Source organism: Mastigoproctus giganteus, chromosome 6 (genome assembly GCF_048544385.1).
Source record: "Mastigoproctus giganteus isolate SK-2022 chromosome 6, ASM4854438v1, whole genome shotgun sequence".
Lineage (NCBI taxonomy): Eukaryota > Metazoa > Arthropoda > Arachnida > Uropygi > Thelyphonidae > Mastigoproctus > Mastigoproctus giganteus.
The window spans coordinates 127,403,283-127,429,269 of record NC_143580.1 but is presented as its reverse complement, the minus strand read 5'-3'; the positions used below and the strand labels follow the sequence as shown (position 1 = coordinate 127,429,269).

General features: G+C 37.6%; 1 protein-coding gene across 2 annotated transcripts in view; it reads right to left on the bottom strand.

Moving 5' to 3' along the window:
* Window positions 1-25,987, bottom strand: part of Pli (E3 ubiquitin-protein ligase pellino) — a 189,349-nt gene that overhangs the window by 92,606 nt on the left and 70,756 nt on the right. For both annotated transcript variants that reach the window (XM_090375329.1, XM_090375328.1), the window contains exon 3: window positions 11,723-11,852. In XM_090375329.1, the coding sequence (XP_090231455.1) occupies window positions 11,723-11,852 (130 nt within the window). The remainder of the gene's footprint in view (window positions 1-11,722; window positions 11,853-25,987) is intronic.

Genomic DNA, 25,987 nt, shown 5'->3' with positions numbered 1-25,987 from the left:
GATTTGACGAGTATAAATTCCCATTCTGTTTTGAGAAAAGCTCTTGTTTAGTCATTTTTCTACGAATGTTAGGCAGACTTGCCATTTTTATAATAAACGACTTTATAAGAGAAACCAGAGGAGACTGCAAACTCATTTTATCACATAACTCTTGGCTGAAAGGGAACATCTACACAAAGTCTTGTGATGAATATTTTGTTAAGACTGACCTTCCATCATTTCATCTTGGGTATTGATGAGGCAATGACAAGAAATATTCAGAAGAGACTTCCAGGACATCCACAAGTGCCCCAATCTGTTAAGAGAGGAAGGCTTTGCAACAAGAGAGTAAGGCAGTGGATAGTAGAGGAAGTGAAGAGTTTTAACCTAAAGCTGGAATAAAATAGTAAAGTTACCTTTCTACAATATAATGATATTCAAATGGCAGAAATTCAAAAGTCCCCCAGTTGAAGCTCCTGACTGCATGAGAAGGAGACCAGAAGTTTTAGAGTTTCAAAAGGAATTAGAAGGCATCAGAAGAGAAAGAAAGGAGAGACTCTGCTTTGTCAAGCAGAGTGTGGCTAAATAGAAAAAGGCTTCACTTGACATTTCCTCTAGGTCAGTTACTGAAGATCAGAAAGAATAACTAATAAGACGTCAAAGAAAGTAGTTTGTTTGAGATGTGGGAAAATGGGTCATTACAATCAGACATGCAAGGCTGATTTCACTCCAGGCCTCTCGGGGACATTTTAAGAAGGATCACACTAGAGTCACAAGGCAATAAAGCCTGCTTTATTGCCTTGTGATTTTCAGGCTGAAGATTCTGATCCCGAAACTAAATAAGGTCAAGGACCTATATTATATGACCATTCTGAAGAAATGCCATGAGTTAGGTCACAATGGCTGTGTCTGCAATTCTGTCCAGGCATGGCAGGAGGGATTATATAATGAAAGCCTTGTGGGATTGACTCAAGACTTGAAGGACTCTGAAAGGGTTTTGGGGGGAAATTTCTATCGCAGCTTGGCCAGCACTTGGAGGTAGAAAGAATCTTTTGTAGAAACAGGATACATTTAAACAAAGGTGGTGCAAGAGTTTTTGCAAGTATTATTGAGGATACCTTCAAGGTTCAGGGAAACTGCTAGTTTGGGGAGACAAGGGTAATACAGATATGCATTTAGCTGATAATATTGGTCAAAGTAACACTTGCACATGCCTCAAGAATTCTTGTTTGTTATCGCAACAGAACATATTAGCCAGCTGTTCTGAGGGCGGGAAACATTTCAAATGAGCAGGTAGCTAATGCCAGGGAAGTGAGTTTAAATAAATTTAAGGGGTATGTCAGGGTAGTTAACTATACAAGAACACTAAGTCTTAATTGTTTATACAGTAATGTCAGAAGTGTCGTCAATAAAATGAGCAAATTTGAACTGCTGATTAGGACAAGTAACGCTGACATATGGAAATGTGGTGCCACCCGGAGATAGTGGATGAGTTTCAGTACAATATGTAGAATGTATTTAGGAAGGATAGGGCAGATAGAAGGGGTGGTGGGATCATGCTTCTCATTAAAAGCAGCCTGAGGGCAACGGAAACTGTCCCAGAATCAAACGTTTTGCATGTTATAGAATCTGTATGGTGTGAGATAGTCGGAAGCAAAGGTATAATGAGAGTGGGAGAAATCTACAGGCCAGGTGATTGTGAAGATTACAATGAGAGCCTCTACATGCAAATGGAATGGGCAAGTAAGCATGAAAGTCTTATTCTATTTATTTTAATTTGCCTCTAATTGATTGGACAAATGGGAAAGAAACTCCACACGATGGACTAAATTTTTAAATCAACCAGATGATCACTATTTGTATCAACATGTCAGGGAAAATACTAGGGAAAAGAATATTCTAGACCTCATCATCACCCATGAATGAGATGACAGTACAGTACAGGCAAATTAAAATAAATATAATAAGGGCTGGCAGTACAGGAACCAGTAGCAGCAAGTGACCACAGAGCTCTACGGTGTGTGTGTGTGAGAGAGAGAGAGAGAGAGAGAGAGAGAGAGAGAGAGAGAGAGAGAGAGAGAGAGAGAGAGAGAGAGAGAGAGAGAAAGAGCGAGAGCAGTAGTTAAAGGCAAAGGAATGGGTTATAATTTCAGAAAAGGAAATTACGATGTCTTAAGGTGCTATATGGTCCCCTTTAACGGGTAGATATTGGCACAGATAGTGAATACAACTGAATTATGGTATACTTTTAAAACATTAACAACAGAAGCCTTGAAGGCATATATACCATTAAAAAAAATACTCCGCAAGGAGTCAAAGTTCAACGAATAATGATGTTGCCAGATTATTTAGCAGAAAAAGACGGCATAGAAAAGTTACTGAACAATAAAAACATATATAACAACTACAAAGTGATCTATAATAGTGCACAGAAAAGGTTAAGCCAGCAAAGGCAGATTATGAGAAATCGATGGCAAAGAGTAGAGATAAGGAAACTTTCACATATATAAATGCAAAGAGAAGGTCAAACCAGATCGGACCCTTAAGTAATGGACATGGGATAGTATTAGATACCCCAGCTGAAGTTGCAGATGAACTCAAAAGTTACTTTGTATCAATATTTACAGAAGAAAAACCCCTTATGTCAAAGAGAAATTATGGGAGTGAAGTCAAAAAATATCTAAATAATGATACTGAAATTTCACATAATTATTTAATGAAAAACCATTTGAATCTACAGGCCACCAAGGCTCCTGGGGTTGATGGCATATACCCTATAATCTTAAGGGAGGCGGCAAGTGAGTGCATCAAACCATTGAGGCTAATTAGGAGAGCATCACTGGACTCAGGAGTGATTGGATTGGAAAAGTGCCAATGTATCTCCAATACAGAGAAACCCTCATAATCAAGAATCCACTCTGCTACTCGAGGAACATACCTATAAGGCATTAACCACCTACGCGCAGGAAACATTTGCTCTTAGGCGAGCTAAGATTGCAGAACTCAGAGCCCAAAAACTAAACCGGACCGGCGTGGGATAACTCTCTATTCCCCTGGAAAACGCAGACATAATCATGCAAACCCTAATAGGGTAGGATCTATTGCAGGCACCATCCAAGGTGCGGGATGCTGGCACTCCTTGGAGTGCGGGATTTAAGTCATCGCAAACCTGAAATGGGTAGGATATACTGCTGGCACCAATTAGGTGCGGGATTGCTGGCACTGACCTCAGTGCGGGATCTACAGGCACTATGCCATTGACAATTACACAGGGGCACCTGTCCCCTGTGATTTTTTAAACCCACACTCTTTCCTATACTTCGCCCAATTAGGGTGGATTTATACTCCACTGTCAACCCACCCAAATTCATTCCCCCTCAAATCCTCTATTCTTCTATGCCCCTCTCTCTCTCTCCCTTTTTTTTTTATTATTATATCTATATATATATATATATATATATATATATATATATATATATATTTTTTTTTTTTGTCTCCGTCAGGAAGCTCAGACAACCCTGGCGGAGGCCAGCCAGAGTATAATGGGCAGCCTGGCTCACCTCCCAGTGGTGGTGGCGGGCAACGTGGGGTTCCCTTAGGGGCCTTGCGGCTAAGCAGCCAGAGACAGAACAACAGACCACAGCACAGCTCTGTCACAAACCAGACACCACACTTTTTCTGGCTTTTACAGAGATTCTGTAAATTCTTCACAGAGTACTCTGGTGCAGATGTGGGAAACCACCGGTGGCGCCTTCCACAAAACACTATGCCACTATGTATCTCCAATACATAAGGGCGGTTCTAAGAGCGAAATGGGATATTATCAGCCGGTCAGCCTAACTTCAGTAGTAAGGAAAATCATGAAGGCAATGATCAAGGGTGGAATTCAGGATCACTTTGATAGAAATGGAATTCTGAAGGATACTCAGCATGGTTTTGTAAAGGAAAAAAATCATGTTTAACTAATCTGGTTAGCTATTTTGACAGGGTCACTCAAGAGCTGGATTTAGGAAATAATTTCGACACTGTTTATTTGGATTTCAGCAAAGCCTTTGACTCAGTCCCACACGAGCTGTTACTTTATATGCTGGAACATGTTGGAATTACAGGGAAAATCTTTAGATGGATAGCAGGATAGCTTCAGGGCAGGAGGTAGAGGGTTGTGATAAATGGTTATTCCTCAGATTGGGTTGATGTAAGAATCAGTATTAAGACCACTGTTGTTTTGGATTTTCATAAATGACACCGATGAAGGGGTAGAGGACATGTCTAATTTTGCAGATGATGTAAAGATATGCAGAGTAGTTAATGATCACCACCAAGCAGAGCTTCTTCAGAGTGACCTAGATAGACTTCAGGAATGGTCAGAAAAATGGCAGCTATGTTTTAATCCAGAAAAGTGTAAGGTATTACACTTGGAGAACAGTAACCCCAAAATAACTTATACACTTGGAGTTGAACTGAAGCCAGTAGTAGAGGAAAGGGACTTTGGTGTTATGATGCAGTCAGACATGAAGTTCTCGGAGCATTGTAGACAGATTACAAGGAAAGTCCATAGTGTCCTATCGATGATTTATCGAACATTTGCTTGTAGAGATAAGGACATCATAAATGCATTATATAAGGCTGTTATTAACCCGCATTAGCATTAGTTGAGGCATATGATGGAAGAAAGCAAGCTTATAGAGCATCAGCCAAAAAAAACCAAAAACCTTCCCATCTCACCCATCTGGTTACTCCAAATATTTGTGTAGTTCAGCCTTAAATTTATTTTAGAACATTTGGAATACCGTGTTCAAGTATGGAGACCACACCTAAAGAAAGACAGCTTCTCGAAAGAGCCCAAAGAGGGGTAACTCACCTGGTGCGATTGGCAAAAGGATATCCAAAGACTGAATACGTGGGTTGCAGACCATGGAAACTAGGTACCTTAGAGGAGACTTGATTGAGGTGTTTAAGGCATTGAGAAGCATAAGTAAAATGAATAAGGTCAAAATTTTCACCGTTGTAAATCACTGGAATAAGTTACCTACATGAGTGGTAGAGGCTGACAGTTTGAGGAAATTCAAAGGTCAGCTGGATAATTACCTACACAAGGACAGAAACACATAGGTTGTCTATCTCCTTTTCTTTTATTAATTATTTATTTTTTAAAATTTTCTTCTTATTATCATTTATTTTTTATTTTTTTAGCTGGTGCAGTAAAAGCCATAGACTTCCTTGCGCCATGTGGCCATTGCTAATGCTAATACAGTGGATTCCAGTTAATCAGGGCAGTCGTTTATTTGGGGCAAATCTTAAAAAAAGAACCTAATTGAGAAAATAGCCAGGGTTTACTTCGCTTAATTGGGACAACATGCCGTTTAATCAGGACAGGAGACCGCAGCAGATTACCCTATGATTGTCTCCGACCATACCACGTGGTTCGTTCAGAATTCTGGCAGTCACAACCATAAAACAATTAGCAGTCACCTGTTTATTGGGCTTTTCTGTTAGTGCAATCTATCATAAACAGATAGTAAACTTGATCTTATTGAATTTTCGGTAATACAGACAGCTGGAATGCTGTGGATTATTATGGTGAAATGCATTTACACTTCCATGGAATCTTCAATCATATAAAAAAATTTGTTTTCAAAATCTTCTCTTCATTCCTATATTTAAAGCTTCGTAACTTGTTACTCCATTCTCACTTGTGCACATTGTGTTACTTGCAATTTGTGTGTGCCGTGTTCTTTGTTATTGATTGCTTATTTTTTTAATGTTTTAAATTTTAACCCCCACCCACAAATGTCAGTGAACAGAAATGTCAACTAGTTCGTATGTACATATTGCACTATGTATTAATTATTCTGATTATCATGTATTTTTTAATTGGTAAGGTAATAAAGGGTAAATTTGTGTTTAATATATCTTTACTTTTGTAGCTTGTGGATATTATTCCTCCTATTTTCGCTAATTAGAATCGCTGTTTAATAGAATTAAAATTCAATTCACAAATGTGATCACAATGACCGGCGCTTACTACACATTGTATAGTGAACGGTACTTTACGATGGTGACACCATCGTAATGTGATTTGATTGCAATGAACCAATTGTAAAGCGGGGCCATTGTATTTTTAACCATTTACGTGAAACTTTGGATAATTGGAGCAGCCGCTTAATTGGGCCAAAATGCACTAGTCCAGTTGTGTCCCAAATAACCGGAATCGACTGTACTATTTAAATGCATCATCCTACAACTGAAAGTGATTGTAGATAGAGTTGAAACATTAATCCTTTATCACTTACAGCATTATCAAGAAGCTGGATCTGAAATTATTCAAGGAACAGAAGATATTACTCAGGAAACCTGTCAAAGTTAATAGAACTGGATAAAAACAAAGTTTAGTACAACAAATAAGTTTAAGTTATTTGTTTTACTAAAGGAGCATTGACATTTTAAAGATTATAGATGAGACAGGTGAGACATTTGGTAGAACAACACTGAGGATGAATACATTAAGATTGATGGATTTCAATTTCGCAGCATGTCAATCCGGTTCCTTTTAAGTCAGTTTTTAACTCCTAGAAGAGTTGTTAATAGCTGAGTTAAAAGGAACTGGATAGTATATAATTATAAGGTTTCAATTAAGGGTTTTAACGTAAAGGAATTAAATAGTAACTGCTTTTACAGTCAAATTGGAATTTATTTAGAGGAATTATGAAATAATGGAAGGCAAATTTCACAATGGTGAATAAAAAGCTAAACAGAAGCAAGCTAATGCAGGAAAACAGTAACAAAAGTTTGGCGTGGGGCACATTTAAACAGTTTCTTTGAAATAATTAATGCACAAATTGTTTTGAGGCTGAAGAAACTGTTCTTTTATTTAACAGAAAATCACACATTTACCGGTAACTTCACTAATACAAAAAGGACCCGATTCAAAAATGCACGTATTGAAAGAGATTGACTTCTTTTTACTTTATTAACCCAGAGACGAAGTGGAGTGGAACAATTTGTCTGCTAATATAATAGAAAATTACACAAGCTCACCACATACATGTTTACTTTCTACATATGATGTATTATAATTTTATTTGTTATGTCAAATATAATTTCTGTTTGTCTTACAGATGCTGTCTTTATTTTTTTCATTTTTAACATGAACTATTTTGAAAGAAAAGTTGAATCTAAACAATAACTTAACATTTCTGGACCTGACATAACTTGGGAACCTATCTGAGTGCAGACCATTGCTGTTATAAACACTCTCCACCGGCAAACAGCAGAGGGGGATAGTCTACAAAACTCTTTTTTTATTTTTATATACTTCTAACACTTAGAACTTTGTCAATGCCTAATTTTATTTGGAAGCTGTTAGGAATTCTTTTTTGATATGAAAACATCTTTGGAGACACCAAGTAAATTTTTGGACCAAAGTAAAACCATTTGACCATCATGAAAATGTGAAACGGAAATGACGTTGCTTCTTAAATGAGAGACGAGACGAAAATGCGAGACTGAAATGACACAAATGATGTCACTTCCTAAACGATGCTAATGACATCATTTAGTCGCTATCGTTGATTCGGCAGAGTAAGTAGCGGGCACAAGCATAAAACATTACATTGGTCACACTAAATATTTTGGACTGAAGTAAAACAGAAGTTATTTCACATAAAACCATCCACCACACATGCTCGACACATGTGCCTAGCAAGTGGGTAGATGGTTTTATGTGAAACATTCTTCGGGTTTCTTTTAGATAAGTTGATTTGTATATATTGATTATGAAATAAAAGAGCTTTTGTATTGTAAATATATTATTGATCATTCACAAACAATGGAAACTCCTATGAATATTATTTGATGTACTCAGAGCTGGCATAAATCGGCCAAAGATATTTCTCAAATGTCAACTGAGTGAGAAGTGGCACAATCCGTTCATCTGTAACATTTTGAAATTAAACACAGACATCTAAATCATTACGGAGGAATACTGCGCTGTGCATGTCGCTAAGTATGGGAATGAGACGTACCAAGGATCAGCAGTTTATAGCATCAGATCATCAACAAGCACCCAGAGTTTGAAGCTGTTGAAATCACTAGAAAACTATCCATTGACATGCTCGATAGTGTCAAGATCACGAGGCTCAAGAAGCCGCCTGGTACTTGCTACACCAGTCATGTCGGAGAGCTCTGCGACATTACTGTAGTTTACATTTCCACATTTCCACGGCTGACTGAGCAACAGAGAGGAAGTTCAACAAAGAGAAGAACGAGGAGAACCTTGTGGAGGATTGGTGTGATAAATACAAGAAGAGACCACACCATTCAGATCATGTTACTCTGTCTTACTTTGTCGCAAATTACACATGCACACTAATGGGATCTGCAAGAAATTACAGTATCCACGCATAATATGATATTGAAACTATTACATGGCTCAGGATATCAATGACTACAAGCACAAGATGGTAACGCTGCACATTCCATTTTGCAAAGAGGAAACAGCAATACTGTCAGAGATGACATATGTCAAGATCTATGATGAAAATGAGGAGCTCATACTACAACAGCATAAATTGTATGAATCGAACTTGGACATTTCCAAAGTGATGGAAATTTGTAAGGCAATGTGTCAAGTCTATGATGACGGCAACCCCAATGAAGCATGTGGTAATGTCCTGCATAGCCTTGTTATGTGACCGTGAAAAGACCACTTGAGACTTTTACATCCAGACAGCGAGACGAATGAGGATCTAAAGCACAGATCACCACACTCAACCAACTTGGTGCAATTGCAAAGAAATACGCAAACTTAATGACCAATGAGGATTTCTGTAATTTGGAGTCAGTTTTCTCCTAATTACAAACCAATTCAAATATCCTTGACCCGCCCAGCTGGTTGTGCAAAACGTTTGCGATTCACCTCTTGATGGAAATATACAACCACTTCAGCAATACAGACTGGTATTGTAATGCCTACATTACATGCACTTCAAGTGGAAAGGCTGCCATTGCGATAAAAGGAACCACTGTGCACACTGCCCCTCAAGATATCCACTTTGAGAAATCTGCTTCTGTCGGTGGAAGTCGCACAACAATACAGATCGCTGTTTAAGTACATCAGAACGCTAATAATCGACAGAGTCAGTATGATCGGTGTCGAACTGTTATTGCAAATGGACGCGAGGCTAAAACAGATAACCGGAAATGTTGAAATGAGCTCTGGTGGGCAGGGCAGGTTCCCAATCGGGGACTTACAGCAGCTGCCTCCAGTTTGTGCAACCCTGGTCTATAAACAGATAAAGCAGCGCATCACTGGCCCCACTCTCTGGTGCGACATCAAATACTACGAGCTCAATTAAGTTATGTGCCAGTCAAACATTGCATTCTCGTGTGTTAACCAAAATTGGTAACGGGCCTAAATTAGATCAGAATGAGCTAGAACTATGGAGTCATGTTTCTTTGCTCAAGAGGAAGCCGATAGCCTCTGCCTAAATGGTATATGACTCTACTTGCAACATAATTCCAACAATGAGTACAACTGCACTATCCTCAGTGCCGCAGAAAATAAAGTGGAACAGCCATGCAAGAATGCAGAGCAAGGAGCACACTTTTGCCAGAAACTCTATAAAATGTTGGTTATCGACATTGGGGGATTACCCTATGAGCTCCCATTGGCCGTTAGAAAGCCATATATTGTCACTACCAATGTGGATGTTACTGATGGGCTCAGGTATATTATCCAAGATCAAATACAACAATTGTGGCTTGAATTTACCACCTCGTCTAAGATCGGAAAGTTAGTTCACAAGAAGGCAGCAAGATAGATACAATCAAACAAATCAGTCCCGCAGCTGTGCCTTTTGTAAGACAAACTGCAAGTATATGGTTGAACAACCGCACAATCTGTGCCAAAAGAAATCACTTTCCTCTCATATCTGCTTGTTCAACAACAATACACAAGTCGTAAGGTGGCATGGCACGTTCGATACAGTGGTTTATGAGTTCGAAAAGGGGCATGAACAGCAGCTGGTTTATGTCGTTGTCACGTGTAACTGACATCAATGGACTTTACATTGTCTCGTCAACCAGCGACAAGAGATTGGACCACAGCCTGAGAAATGCTACATCCACCATCGATTTACAAAACGAGTTTTCCAGGCTTGCGACTAATTGGCTACAAACAAGACAGGGCAGCTTGCTCAAATTCATCCACGATAGGAAGGAACTCTCAGTTCTCTCATTCAGCTGCCAAAGCCTATGGGTGCACCACGACACTGTTATGCAGCAGTGCCAAATCTTGCTGCTATCTGAGACTTGGTTAGACAATGAGAGTGTCAGCATCCCAAACGGACAGCTGGAATCGCAATATATCACAACAAGAGGGACAAGGTACACATTATTACGCATACTTAGGCTGTGGTCCAATCGACAGACGACTGATTTGACAGTCAGTGTTCGGCCCACTGGCAATATATGTACAGTGGAGTGTTGGATAGAACCGCGCAATCAAATTTCGGGATGCTAATTCTCTTATTGTCTAACCAAGTCTCAGCAGCAAGATTTGGCATTGATGAGTAACAGTGTTGGTGAGTTCACAAAAAATTTGTCAATTTCTTTTTTCGTTTAGTGTCATTAGTGTCAATTAGGAAGTGCTTGGCTTGGATTTTGCTAATCTCTTCCAAGCCAAGGATGTTTTCCCATAAAACATCTTTCTTGAGTGCAAGGTACAACATGTGTTTTTTTTTTTCTTTCCTTTCCAGTAATTTTTCTAAGCAATTATTCAGAAATTATTCTGCATTAGAGAACACTTTCTGAGAAAGTGTTCTCTAACTGCAGAATACTACATTGCTTATTGCTCTGTGGAGTAAGATAGATCAATAATTTTTGATCTATTTAATAGACACTGTAAAATTGTTTAGAAATTCTGAATTTGCACATATTTACAATAAAATGACAGTGTATAAATATGATAAACTAATTCCACATTTTATTAAAACATTACAAACAGAACATTATTTAAGTGCTTTGGTTATGCAAGACAATTGCACACCTGTGTACATTCTATGTATAATATTAATTTTTTTGATAAATTATTGAAACAAGAACAATAACACCTGAAAACATTATTTTTTTAAGAACATGATGTTATTTATCTGTTAGGCAGCTGTTATGTTTTAGAAAATAAGAGTGATTAAAAAAATCTTCCCTTCCAAAAATTGAAAATATTTTTTTGTTAGTTGTTGGCACATCGGCTTCTGTGCCATGTGCTCTGATCCAAGCCCGAGGTGGGATTCGAACCCCGCAAACTTTGGGTTGCCAGGCAAGCACTTTACCCACCTGGCTAGCCCAGTCGGCATTGAAAATGTGCAGATGAGCATGGCATGCTCATGACATTATGCTATAATTAAAAACTTTGAAATGTTAAAACAAACGTTAAAAATATTGAAAAATAATATAACAATAAAAATATATTTAATTCAATCTCTGAGTGGTAATCCTTTTGCTTTGTTGCAGTTTTCAATGATTAATAAATATCATGAACTAATCTCTTGAATTATTTTTAATTAAATGAAAGGTGGACTTTCTGCATCTGCTAAAACAGAGTAAAGTTGGAAAATAAGGGTCATAATTTTTGTAAATGTACTCAACTGGACAGATTGGTGTTAGGCATTGCTTAAATATTTAAAAAGTTAAAACAAATGACTAGCACAGATATGTACAGGCAAAGTCATAAATGTCATAGTACCTTAGAAGATTGAGGAGTTTTTACTATATAATGCTTTGACTTCCTGACTCCATTTGAAACTGATCTTCTATAGAGTTCAAACTTACTTTTTCTTCTTCCCCTCTCTCCCTGTGGCAAACAACCATTATAACTATAAAGAAAATAATGCACATGAATCTCATTAAATCCTGACTACCATTTGCTATTTATTGTAAAGCAGTGTTACTACAGATCTTCAGTACAAGTAATGTACATTAAAATAAACTAAAATTTAATAGTCAAGATGACTAATTCAATTACTGCATATTATTTCAAACAATAACAGTAGACAACTCCCTTAACTAGTTCTTCAGATTAACCACCTTATTCTCAGAGAATTTCAAATATGATGAAATTAAAAACAAGGAAAGTAATTAATATTTAATTATTTATCAAAGATCTAACATACAAGGTTATTATAAAGTAACTTAACAACTTTAAATAATTATAAGCACCATAATTTTAGAAACTGCTGAAAGATAAATACACCAAATTAAAGAGGAACACCAAAAGTTTTGATGGGCTAAAGCTACAGATTTTGAATATGGGCACCAACAGTTATTTGACAAAGATTCAAATGAAAATCAAGCTCCTTCCACACTTTTCACAGTGTTTTAGGGGTTACTGCAGGGGTTTTTGCTACTGCAGCAGTAATTCTGGCCTTCAGTTCAACCACATTCTTTGGTATAGGCCAATATACATCATTATATTGACCAATATATAATTATTATTTATTAAAAATATATAATACATAAGAGATATTTGAGCTAATTAAGTTACTGGTTGAGGCTAATTATATTTTATTTGAAAGTAAGATTTATAGACAGATTTTCGGTTTGCCTATGGGTTTAAACTTGAGCGGCCTAATATCAGAGTTGTATTTAGATAGATTACAAAATATACATTTAACACAGTTAACACCAAAAAATCACATATTATGGAAGATAACTCGATGACATCCTCATTATAATGGATAATGACACTATAAACGAAGTTTTTCAAACTTTTAATAATATGCACATTAGGTTAAAATTTACACTGGAGAAAGAACAAGAAGAAACAAAGTTCTTAATTTTTTTAAACTTTACACTTAAGAGGGATGGCAAAAATATTAATTTCAGTATTTATTGTAAGCCTATGAATATGGGGATGTTCCTATGCTATAGTAGCTACCACTCATACTCATAAAAGGTCGATCATGTTAAACCAGTTCTTAAATGCATTCAAACACTCTTCAACACAGCTTGCCCTACAGATAGAAATAGAAGAGCTGACGAATAGGTTCCTAAATAGAAGATACCCGATTACCTCTATCAATAGCATTAAATTAGAAGCTAAAGACAAAATAATCAATAACAAACATAATGACAGGATTAATAAAAATATTTTATTTCAATACCGTATGTTGAACGCTGGTATAGACAAATTGACAACCTTTTTAGAGGTACAGAAATGAAAATAGTAGCAAAAACTGGGCCGTAAATTATAAGCAACGCTAAAAAATCACATGGTACTTTTGACTTCAGAACAAACACATGACCTCGTCCACCACATTTCATGCAAGGATTGTGATTCTTCTTACATTGGATCTACCAGATGTATTTTAAACTCGAGGGTTAAGCAACATGTAGCATCAGTCCGTGCATCACGTGCGGATGCATCGGAACTGGCATTCCGTGCCATTAATGAAAACCACACATTCCTGTTTAATGAAGCCAAAATTTTAAATATTCAACGTAATTATACTAAGTTATTGATTGCTGAAACTTTAGAAACGAAATTACAAAAAAAAACTCTATTATCATTCGACGTCCATTTCTCTTATCTGATTCGTGGTTATTTGAATGCATGCTTACCAAAGACTAATCTTCTATTTATAAGATTCTGAACGAACGAACACACACACACGGTTCGTTAGTTTCATTCCACCCTGTGAACATGACACTTGCTGAAAAGTTTTATTCCGCTTAAGGGAGGAATTTTTAGTGCATTTTAAATTCATTGTTTTATCGTACTTTTATCTCATTTTAATAGTATTTCTTTCGTATTCACTAAAGGTTGCATGGGGGTTTTGATATTTCTGGGGGGGTCGGGTTCACCATTGTGATCCTGGAGTATTGGACTGCCCTGTGTCAATAATGAGGAACATGAGTTTTAAATTATGTAATCTGGTTTTAACGTATCATTTCATAATTTATTTGCATAAGGAGAATTGGTAAAGAAGAAATCCTACTGACTGAATAAAAGGTAACTCCTTGTTTATTTCTAAAAACAATCATTATATTGACCAATAGTCAATATACATCATTTTTGAAAACCCCAAAGGTGGAAATCCATTGGTATCAAAATCTGGAGATTGTAGAGGCTAATGAATGGGACCCAAATGACCAACCCATCTTCCTTGGAAGATGGATTGGAAGTGCTGATCCAAGCACGATGTCATTCTTGATGATGAGGTGAGTGCCATGTCGGAAGAACAATCATCCACTGGTGTCATCTGCCCTGATTTGTGGTATTAGAATATTCTTGAGCATATTGAGATAAACAACCCAGGTGATGATTTTTTTTTTTTTTTTATGAAAAAAGAAAGACTTGCAAACTTTCTCTGAGCTCAAAGCACAGAACACATTGACTTTTGGGTGTCGTGAATATGTTCAAGTAAGCATTCACTTCGTTTTTCTGTGCCCCAAATATGAACAAGATGCATGTTGAAGTAGCCACAAATGCAAAATGTGGATTCATCACTGAACTTGATAAGCTAGAGAAAGCCATTTTCACCATCATGTCATGCCTGCATTTCAACCCAGAAATTGGTGCGATTCACTTTGTCTTTATTTGTGGCTGATTGCACCATTTGATAGCAGTAACGCTTCAGCTGCAAACATTTTCGTAGCACTTATAAATAGCTGGTTGTAGCAAACCTAGTTCATGGCTTGCACATTTTGAGTTTTTGGGGTTACATCTCATCTCATCTCATCCATCTGATTTCAATCGTGTCACTGTTTCACCACTCTGTTGGTCTACCTGTTTTCTCTGCATGATTCATAAGAATTCCCTTATTCATGATATTTCTGCCATCAATATAGCAAAATTTCTGTTGGGAGGATTATTTATAAAATAAGGATTAAATCATCCCAGAACTGTTGTCTGGTTTGCATTACAAATTACTTAAATTGTATCTGCATCAAGCCTCCTTCCTATGGTTAAAAGAGAGAATATTTCTAGGAAAATGTCCTGAAATCAAAAGCGCTGCATCTTTTTTGGCACCAGTGAACTCCACAATTTTATTGATGCTACTGTGCCTCTGGTGGGACAGACATAATTGTTAATTGTAAATAAATAAAAAAAAATTAACGATTGTGACAATCTTTCTGTACTGCCATATACCCATTCATTTTATCTATGACACTGTTAACTATCAGCGTACAAAGTTGTGTAGCTACTTTATAATAACTCTATAATCCTTGAATGACAACATGCTGAAGGATAAATTGGGATCAGGGATTCTTCCTCCAATCTGTACTTGTTAATAGGAGACACTGCTTCTACAGGGATGGGATACACTTAAATAGAAAGGAGGCAAGAATATCTACTGATGTTATCTTAGGTGGGTCAGAAAATCAGAATGTCTTATAATTAGAGATTTTAAATTTCTGGATATTGAGTGGAACTTGTAGATTTCTCACTCACACACACTAGTGAGATTTTTGATAAGGGTGCCAGCAGCGCCAGTTAAAAATAAAGACTGCCTTGTACGTAACTGGCGCTGCTGGCACCCTTATGCTTAAGGCAGTACAGTAGCATGGAGAAGGAAGCCACAATTTTATCAACCAGCTCTGAGTGAATATTCAATCAGAATTGAGGTATAGCAGAATAATTCAGCAGTTTTTGATTTTAATGAGTGTAAGAAACATAAAAAAATCAATGAAAGAACATTAAATATTGAGTGGCAGAAGCACATTCAATAATTAATGTTGACGGGGCTCCCAAAAACCATTTTGCCTCAGGCCCCATGAAGGTATAACACACTACTGGTGGCAGTGATAATCACAGTGTACCAATGTGAGATTTAATCATTGCCTCTATAATTTTTATTAAAAATGCAGGATATTACATAGCTTGCTCAAACAGCATTTCAGATGAAATGCTGTCTTTGATTTCTAGTCAGAACTATGGAACAAACTTGGTGCTTACCAAGCCCAAATCCTTATCAAAAGTTGGATGTGAAACCAAAAGAAACACGTCTTAAGCAATTTCTTGAATGTTCAGTAATTGATCTGAATGATGGTACAAATCAATATTTTCATTGTTTCAGGATATCAATGGGAGACCACTTTATATCCAAGGAAAAAAGTTTTTCCTTACAAAAGCTCTGAAAAAACACTTGAAAACTATCCCACTTCCCATTAACATCAAAATTAATATCCAAGGAAAAAAGTTTTTCCTTACAAAAGCTCTGAAAAAAACACTTGAAAACTATCCCACTTCCCATTAACATCATAATTTCCATAAACTTTCATTAACAAGCCTTTCACATATTTTCAAGTTTACAAAAAATTTAATGTACAAATTTCAATATTTTCAACACACACACACAGTTTCTGCTAGGCTAGTGCATAGCCACATTGATTTAAGTCCTACCCAATCTTTTAGCTATGTTTAAGAATTATATGATCATTCACTGAACTTTTATCATGCTGAACTCTTTCAAATAACATCTGTTAATGTATGAATTACCTGGATATCATTCAATGTAAGCAAAAAGGCCTGCATGCTCTGTATTAATATTAATAATAATAAATTATTGTGCCACAGAGCAAAAACGGAAATAAAATGATGGGTTTCAGTAAAAAAATATGTTTAATGTTACGAAAAAATAGTGATGTTCACACGAACAAAAACAAAGCACAAGCAAAAATAATATCATCATCATCAGCCATTTTCAATCCACTGCAGGATGAAGGCCTCTCCAGCAACTTTCCAGTTCCTTCTGTTTTGTGCAATGGCCATCCATTTACTACCCACAAACTCATGAATTTCATCTGTCCATCTCCATTGTTGTCTTCCAGATTTTCTCTTAGCTCCTCTTGGGTACCATTCTGTTATTTTCTTAGTCCATCTGTCATCATGTCTTCGAGCTATGTGTCCTGCTCCAAGACCATTTTAGTTCTTTAGTTTTGATAAGAATGTCCTTTAGTTGAGTTTGCTGCATAATCCATGTGTTTCTCTTCTTATCTAACAGTCTGATTCCCAATATAATTCGTTCCATTCTTCACTGTGTAGTTGTCAGCTTCTCTTCCATTCTTTTGGTGAGTGCCCAAGTTTCACTTCCATAAGTCATGGTGGGGAGTATACATTGGTTCATTATTTTACGTTTCAGTCAAATTGGGATATTAGTCCTCAGTATGTGACTATATTTCCTGAATGCTACCATCCAAAATTTATTCTTCTCTTGACTTCCAGCCATTTATCATTATTACAGCTAATGACTTGTCCCAGATAAGTATTTGACTCCACCTTTTCAATTACTGCTCCTTCAATCATTATATCCCTTTCTGTGGCATATTTTGTTCATCATTACTTTTGTTTTAGCCATATTCATCTTTAGTCCAAAATCCTTACTAACTCAGCATAATTGATTAAGATTTTTCTCTAATTCTTTGGGATCGTGGCTTATGACCACAATGTCATCTGCAAATCGTAAATGGTTTAGGTACTCTCCATTAACATTGACTCCTTTTTGCGACCAGTCTAATCTTCTGAAAGCTTCCTCCAGGTCAGCAATAAACAACTTCGGAGATAGTCTCCTAGTCGAACTCCTTTCTCAATTTTAAATTTATTACTGTCTTTGTCTAGTCTAATAACGGAGGAAGCATTCTCATATATTTTCTTCAAAATCATAATATATTGGGTATCTATGCCTTGTCTTTCCACTGCCCGAAACATTGCCTTATGCTGTATGGAGTCAAATGCCTTTTCATAATCCACAAATGCCAGGCATAATGGTGTTTTTTATTCATTTGCCTTCTCCATTAGCCGTGACATTACGTGAAGGTGATCCATAGTTGAGAATCCTGTCCTAAAGCCATTCGGTTGATTTTCATCAAGTATTCTTTCTAATCTGTTAGTAATGACCCTTATGAACAACTTGTAGATGTGGGATAACAAGCTAATTGGTCTATAATTTCCAATTTATCTCCTTTCTTATGCAGCAAAACTATGATTGCATTTTTCCACTCCTTAGGCGCCACACCTTTTATATTGTACTTTGTGAAGAGTCTTGCCAGTTTTTGTGTCATGTCTCTTCCTCCCAATTTTAACAACTCTACAGTAACTTCATCTTCCTCCGGAGCTTTCTGATTCTTCATTTTCTTCAATGCATGTTCTACCTCATCAGGAAGGATATCAGGTATGTTGTAAGTGTTACTAATTTGCAATCCATCTTCCCCACTCTTGGCATCATTCCCTCACTCCTTGTATAACTCTTTATAGTAGTAGTCTGTTATTTGAATTATGCCTTCTCTGCTATTCATAAGTACACCATTGCTATTCTTCCGTTTCAATATCATTTGTCTTTCTGTATTACTGCTGATTTAAATCCTTTGTTTTCCCTTAATGCTTGTTCTACTTTTCTTGTGTTAACTTTTCTTATGTCCTCTCTGAGTCTCTTTCTAATGGCTTGGCATAACTCAGTATATCCAATTTTCTCCTTGTCAGTGTTTTTCTTGCTCTTCATTTGTCGTCTTTGGTTCATCACGACAAGTGTTTCTTGACTAATTTTTTTCTTCTTTGGATTTCTTTTTACCTATAGGTTTCTTGGGCTTTATCACTTTCAGAAAGTTGTTCTCAAACTTGTTCTTAAGTTACAGTACATACTGCTTTTTCTCCTCTTCTGTTATCTCAAAGACTTTTGTATTATTTACTCGAGTCAGGTTTTTCCTTTCTTTTCTTACATCTATATCACGTGTGCATATAGATTACATCTATATGCACACTTGATAATATAGGAAAGTATTATTTTTTAGGGGTAGAATATTTTTCAGCCTGGTTTGTGCTTGTTGACAGAAGAGACTGCTTCTATAGGGATGAGGTACACTTAAATAGAAAGGATGCAAGAATATTTGCTGATGCTATCGAGGCAGCTTTAGGTGGGTTGGAAAACGGCTAACTTGGGGGGGGGGTGGTACACAGACTAAAGAGTTAACAGTGGCCGCAGGCAGAGGCAAAAGTGATTCTTGTACTGTATCTATTAGAATGAGCAGAAGTTTATCAATCTCTAACAGGGATCTAAGTGATTTTGTAACAACTGAGAGCAAAGTAGAGGAGAAAGTGTTGAAGTTAAACATAAGGAAGGCACCTGGGGTTGATGGGATCTATCCAGTTATATTAAAGGAGGCAGCAAAGGAAGTAAGCAAACCCTTAGCCATAATTATGAAAGCTTCCTTGGACTAAGGGAAGGTCCCCATGAACTGGAGGTGTGCAAATGTATCACCAATTTACAAAGCGGGTTAAAAACATGCCAGTGACTATAGACCTGTTGGTTTAACTTTTGTTGCAGGTAAAATAATGGAGTCACGGGTTAAAGAAGCATTGCAGGATCATCTAGACAAGAATGCAGTAATAGTTAAGACACAGAATGGGTTTGTTAAAGGGAAGTCTTATCTGACGAATTTGATTAGATATTACGATGTGGTCACAAAGGAACTGAATGTCAAAAATAATTTTGATATCATATACTTGGATTTCAGGAAACCCTATTGATACTGTTGCACATGGAAAACTGCTTTACAAATTGGAGCAGTAAGGCATCAAAGGCAAGTTGCTGCAATGGATAAAGGGATGGTGGAGTGGGAGATGGCAGAGAGTGGTAATAAATGGACACTGCTCTTCACGGAAAATGTTATTAGTGGAGTTCCCCAGGGTTCGTTTTGGGCCCATTGTTGTTTTGTGTATTCATCAACAATATTGATGACGGTATATCAGGATTAATGTCCAAGTTTGCAGATGATACAAAGGTTAGCAGGGTTGTCAACAACAGTAAAGAAGGTATGCTACTCCAAATGGATCTAAATAATTTGGGCAAATGGGCTGAGAAGTGGCAACTGAAGTTTAACATTGACAAACGCAAAATACTGCATATGGATAGCAATAACCCAGGAGAAACATACCAACTGTGTGGGAAGTGGAAAGTGAAAAATACCTGGGGGTAGTTGTGCAGTCAAATATGAAGTTCACTGAGCAGTGCAGATGGGCTGCCAGGACAGGTCATGGAGTCTTGTCAATGATATATAGGAATTTTGGTAGCAGGGAAAGGGATGTGATTATCCTGTTGTACAAGGCAATGGTCAGGCCACATTTAGAGTACTGTGTACCTAAGGGGATGCTCTTACTAAGAAAGGCTTAAGTTCTGCAAATTGCAGCACCTGGAGAGTAGGCACCTGTGAGGTGATCTGATTGAATTGAGGTGTATAAGGCCTTGAATGGGTTGAGTAAGTGAATGCTGATGGGATTCTTCCTCTTGCTCAGATTAAGAACCTGAGGGATCAGAGATTCAAATTGAGGAAAGTTAAGTCGTAGAATAGATGTGTAGAAATTTGCCTTTAGCCAGTAGGTGGTTGATTGGTGGAACAGACTTGCATCTTTTGTTGTGGAAGTTGATAGCCTAAATAGATTTAAGGCTGTGCTGGACAGGCATTTGGAACGAATGGAGGGGTGAAATGGGAGGTTTTTTTTGGCCGATGCTGCATAAGCTTGCTTTCTTGCATCGTATGCCTCTACTAATGTTAAATGCTAATGCTAATACAGGAAAGTATTATTTCCTGTATTATTATTACTTGTGCTTTGTTTTTGTTCGTGTGAACATCAACATATTTTTACGAACATTAAGCATTTTTTTTCACTGCAACCTGTCATTTTCTCTCTGTTTTTGCTCTGTGGCAGAATTTATTATTATCATTCAATGTGTTAATTCCAATGCTGCCTATCTGCATCTCCTATCTGTGTAATCAACTAATAGTGGACACAGTTTATAAGAGATGGAAGAACTAAAATTGCTTTCAAAAGATCATAACTGTTAGTCTTTTGTCTGTTTGTAGAGAATATTTTTAACGTTATCTCGTTTATACAAGCTGACATCAAACATATTCTCTACAATTCTGATCCATTTCAAAAGTTAAATCAAGTGATATACAAGATGTGATCAAAAACTTTGTGGAATGTATTCTAATTTTAGCAGTGGCATATGATGTAAGAAAGCAAGCTTATATAGCATCAGCCAAAAAAAACACTTCCCAGTTTACGTATCCATTCGATACGAAATTTTGTCCATTTATTTCTTGAATTTATTTAAGTTATCAACTTCCACAATGACAGATTGAAGTTTGTTCACGCAATTAAACCACTTGCAGGCACAAATATTTTGCAACCGTGTTTCCTTAATTTGAATTTTGGCCCCCTCAAGTGCGTAATCTGAGCAAGCAGAAGAATCCCATCAGCATTGAGCTTGCTCAAACCATTCAAACCCTTAAACACCCTAATGTCTGTAGCTTAAGTTCTGTGGATTGCAGTGTCTGTAGAACTTAAGCCTTTCATGGTAAGAGCACCTCCTTGTTCCCATCACCAATCTTGTTGCCCTTCTCTGTACTCGTTCCAGGAGCTCTACATCCTTACTAAAATGAGACCTCCAGACCTGTATGCAGTACTCAAGGTGTGTCCTGACCATTGCCTTATATAAAGAGATAATCACCTCCTTATCATTGCTACCAAAATTCCTGTATATCACTTACAAGAAACTACTCTTACCACGAACTACTCTTGCAGACTGTCTGCACTGCTCAGAAAATTTCATATCTGACTGCACAATTACTCCCAGGTCTTTTACATTCTCTACCACCATAAGTGTAGTACCACACAGTTGATACGTTACTCTGGGATTACTGCAACCCATATACAGTACTTTACATCTGACAATGTTAAACTTCAGTTGCCACCCCTCAGCCCATCTGCTCAACTTTTCCAATCCTGTTGCAGTAGCATACTGTTGTTAATAATCCAGCCAACCTTTATATCATCTGCAAACTTGTACATTAAGCCTGATATACAATCATCAATATCATTAATGAATACAGAAAAAAACAATGGACCAACAATGAACCCTGGGGGACTCCACTAATAAGAATAGTCCACGAAGAGCAGTGTCCATTGATTACCACTCTGTCTTCTCCCACTCAACCATCCATAGCAGCAATTTGCCTCCAATGCCACACTGCTCCAATCTGTTCAGCAGTCTTCCATGTGCAACAGTATCAAAAGCCTTTTTAAGATCCAAATATATGATATCAAAATTATTCTTTGCATTCAGTTCCTTTGTGATTACATCATAGCATCTAATCAAATTTGTCAGAAAAGACTTCCCCTTAACAAAACCATGCTGTGTCAGAGCTATAACTGAAGTCTTGTCTAGATAATCCTGCAATGCTTCTTTACCCACTGCCTCTATCAAATCCTGTCTCCCACTTTGAGCCTCCTTTGTAGATTGGGACACATTTGCACTTTTCCAGTCCATGGGGTATCACCCCTGAGTCCAAGGAAGCTCCCATAATTATGGCTAAGTGTTTGCTTACTTCCTTTGCTGCCTCCTTTAATATAACTGGATAGATTCTGTCCACCCCAGGTGCCTTTCATATGTTTATCTTAAGAAAGGCACCTGGGGGTGGATGTTTATCTTATCTTGTTGTTTTGTGTATTTATCAATGATATTGATGAAGGTATATCAGGTTTAATGTTGAAGTTTGCAGATGATACAAAGGTTGGCAGGGTTGTTATGACAGTATGCTACTGCAACAGGATCTTGAAAATTTAAACAGATGGGTTGAGAAGTGGCAACTGAAGTTTAACATTGACAAATGCAAAGTTCTGCATATGGGTAGCAATAATTCCAGAGAAATGTACCAACTATGTGGTATGGACGGTTGATTCAACCTTTTGATAATGATTTTGACAGTCCTTTAAAACTACAAAATTCCGTGCTGCCATCACGGGTTGTATTCTATTTGTTTTCCCCGCTCGTGGACTATCTCATGGTGATGCAATTTCTATTGAAGTAAAGCACGCTGCAAAACTGCCAAGTTGATCTTGTCCCATTCCTGATGGCAGACTTTCCACAAAGTGGGGTTCTGGGGCGACGGTTTCTGAGAGCTCTTTTCAAAAGTCCGGATGCGCAAAAATCCATGGCCGTGGTATTAGGTGATTTAACAGGTATATCTTCAAATGGGATTGAACAAATACCTGTCACTGCTTCCATTCTCTGCAAAAAAGCACGTGTGGAACATGCGTGGCTGGATGCCTTATCCGGGTGCACCCAGACCTTTTCAGCGGTAGAATTGTACAATGTGGGTATTTCACATTCAAACAATGGCTGTAGAACTTCAGTCTGGTAATAAACTGAGTTGACTTTCACATTTTTAGTGACTCTATACAACTCAAATTTGTTGTTATAACAAATCAGCAACAACCATAAAACCTCTGTCAAAACTTTCCTTGCACCGACATGCCCATGTTGGAAAGGCCTTGTCACCCTGTGGAGAGTAAACAAAATTGCCCAAATTTTGTTGCAATCAGAGAGGTATACCCACACTTCGTTCAATGTTGCTACGAATTTCCACCTTTCAGCTGCCAGATTTTTTTGTAGAGTGTTCGAGCATTGACCCACTGCTCTGCAGTGCCTTGCTCCTAAGTGGTGTACGCGGGCCTTGTGCTTCTTCTCCAGTTGCAAATTTTCGCTGATTATCTGACAAATGGTTGACTGGGAGGTTCCCACACATGATGCTATAACTCCTTGGGTTTTTGGATTTTCACCGACAACGAGCAACTGCACTTTTCGTACTAACTCCCTTGTTTGACTTGGAGCAGGTTGCAGTTTCTTCAGTGTTTTCCGCCCACTTGCAGCAGCTTCGCAGAATTTTCCTTTGCCATTCTAAACCTTATGGATAAAAAAAAAAAAAAGTAAAGTGTAGCCATTATCAACCCACTGCAGGGTGGAAGCCTCCTCAACAATTCATGCTGAGGGAAATGGACCATAATCTGCCACGCTGGTCCAGTGCGGGTTGGCAGATCGACCGTATTCAGCAGTCAGGGGCTTGAACCCCGGTCTACTCAAAGAGCGTGTGCTACTGCACTCCCGCTCCTGCCCACTCGGCTAAGCTTCAATACACTAAAATTTTTCAGCTTGCCCCTATCAATAATTTTCACATAACTGTACCCTTCTTCGGAAAGCACTGCTATGTAACCTTCCAATCACAGGTCCAATTTCCGAGGCATGTCAACATCAGGTTTGGGACTGCGCCTGTATGAAAATAAATTTACACTACTGCTGTACGTCACAAGCAGGGTAGCAGGATTAATGTCAAGATAATTATCAAAAGGCTGAATGTCGACCGGGCTAGCCAGTTAGGTAAAGTGCCTGCCTAGCAACCCAAAGGTTGCGAGTTCAAATTCCGCCTAGGGCTTGGATATTATGATGGTGCCGTACTCTCCGGTTGGACTTCACGGCCACGATACATGAAGGAAGCAGGAAAAACTGGTTCCTTCGTGTATTGCTCACATCATACAATATATATATATATAAAAAGGCTGAATCAATAAATTGAGGGTGGTAGAGAATGAAAAAGACATGGGGGTAATTGTACAGTCAGATATTAAGTTTTCTGAGCAGTGCAGACAAGCAGCAAGAGCAGGTCACGGGGTCTTGTCAATGATATACAGGAATGTTGCTAGTAGGAATAAGGAGGTGATTATCCGCTTGTATAAGTCAATTGTCAGGCCTTGAGTAGTGTGTACAGGTCTGGAGGCTTCATTTTAGAAAGGCGTAGGGTTGCTAGAACAAGTACAGAGAAGGGCAAGATTGGTGAGGAGCACGGAGTCTTCTTACCAAGAAAGGCTTAAGTTCTGCAAATTGCAGCATCTGGAGACTAGGCACCTGTGAGGTCATCTGACTGAGGTTTACAAGGCCTTGAACGGTTTGAGCAGGCTAAATGCCGATGGGATTCTTCCTCTTACTTGGATTACGAACCTGAGAGTGCATAAATTCAAATTGAGGAAAGACAGTTGTAAAACAGATGTGCAGAAATTTGACTTTAGCCAACGGATAGTTGATTATTTGAACAAATTTCCATCTTGGAAGTTGATAGCTTAAATAAATTCACGGAAGAACTAGACAAACTTTTAGAGTGAATGGATGGGTGAAATGGGAAGTGTTTTTTTTTTTTTTGGACTGATGCTGTATAAGCTTGCTTTTTTGCATCATATGCTTCTATTAATCTACCAGATACATTTTGCTGGCCATTTTTTTTACCCTATAGTGATAAAAAGCATAAAAATGAACAGTACAATCTTGCAATCCAGTCAGCAAAGCTACAACTTTTTGGCCGGCACAGATGTTTCATTTTTATTCTTGATAGCATATTTTTTGCAAAAGAACTTATAGGTTCTCGTATATTTCCTTCATATGAACTGCATGGGCCAGTGGTATATTGGATTGTTTGTTTGCCAGTAGAAGATACTTTGGTGCCTTGGCAAATGGACAAACCATTTTGCAGAAAGGTCAAATAAAGAGGCATCTGACTGAGCAGTATATGTGACATGTACTAGTATGTACCGCCGGCCACGGCATAAGTGACAAAAATGTCTGTACAGCAAGATCGAAAAGTTGTTCACAATGAAGGGAAAAAATATAGTGAATAATGTGCTTAAGTTTTTTGAAAAAGAAATAAGATGTTCTAGTTCAATTGTACCTAAAGCCATCTACAACAAGAGCTGCTCTAGCTACAGAGCTATAAGAAATAACAATTAAAAGGATTAGAAAAGAATATTCATTGCTTTTGCACCCGGAGGTTAAATTAAAATCTCCACGTAAGAACAAAAAATTGGTGAGTAGAAAAACACTTGATCAGGTAGATGATTTTGATAGATGCATTATTTGTCTCACTATTCAACAATTTTAGTGATAACAGAAAGGTACCTACTTTAAATAAATTGTTGCCAGTTATAAGGAAGAAATTTGATTTTTCTTTTGGGAAAACAGCACTGCATGCAATTTTGAAACAAATGGGGTTTAAATGGAAGAAAACAGAAGTCAAATGATATTGTTCCATGGAGAACAAAATACTTAAGGGCTACCGCAATTCTGAGAAGAACCTAGTTTTTTTAGACGAAAGCTGGGTGGACAGTAATTAAACTTTTCGGAAGTGT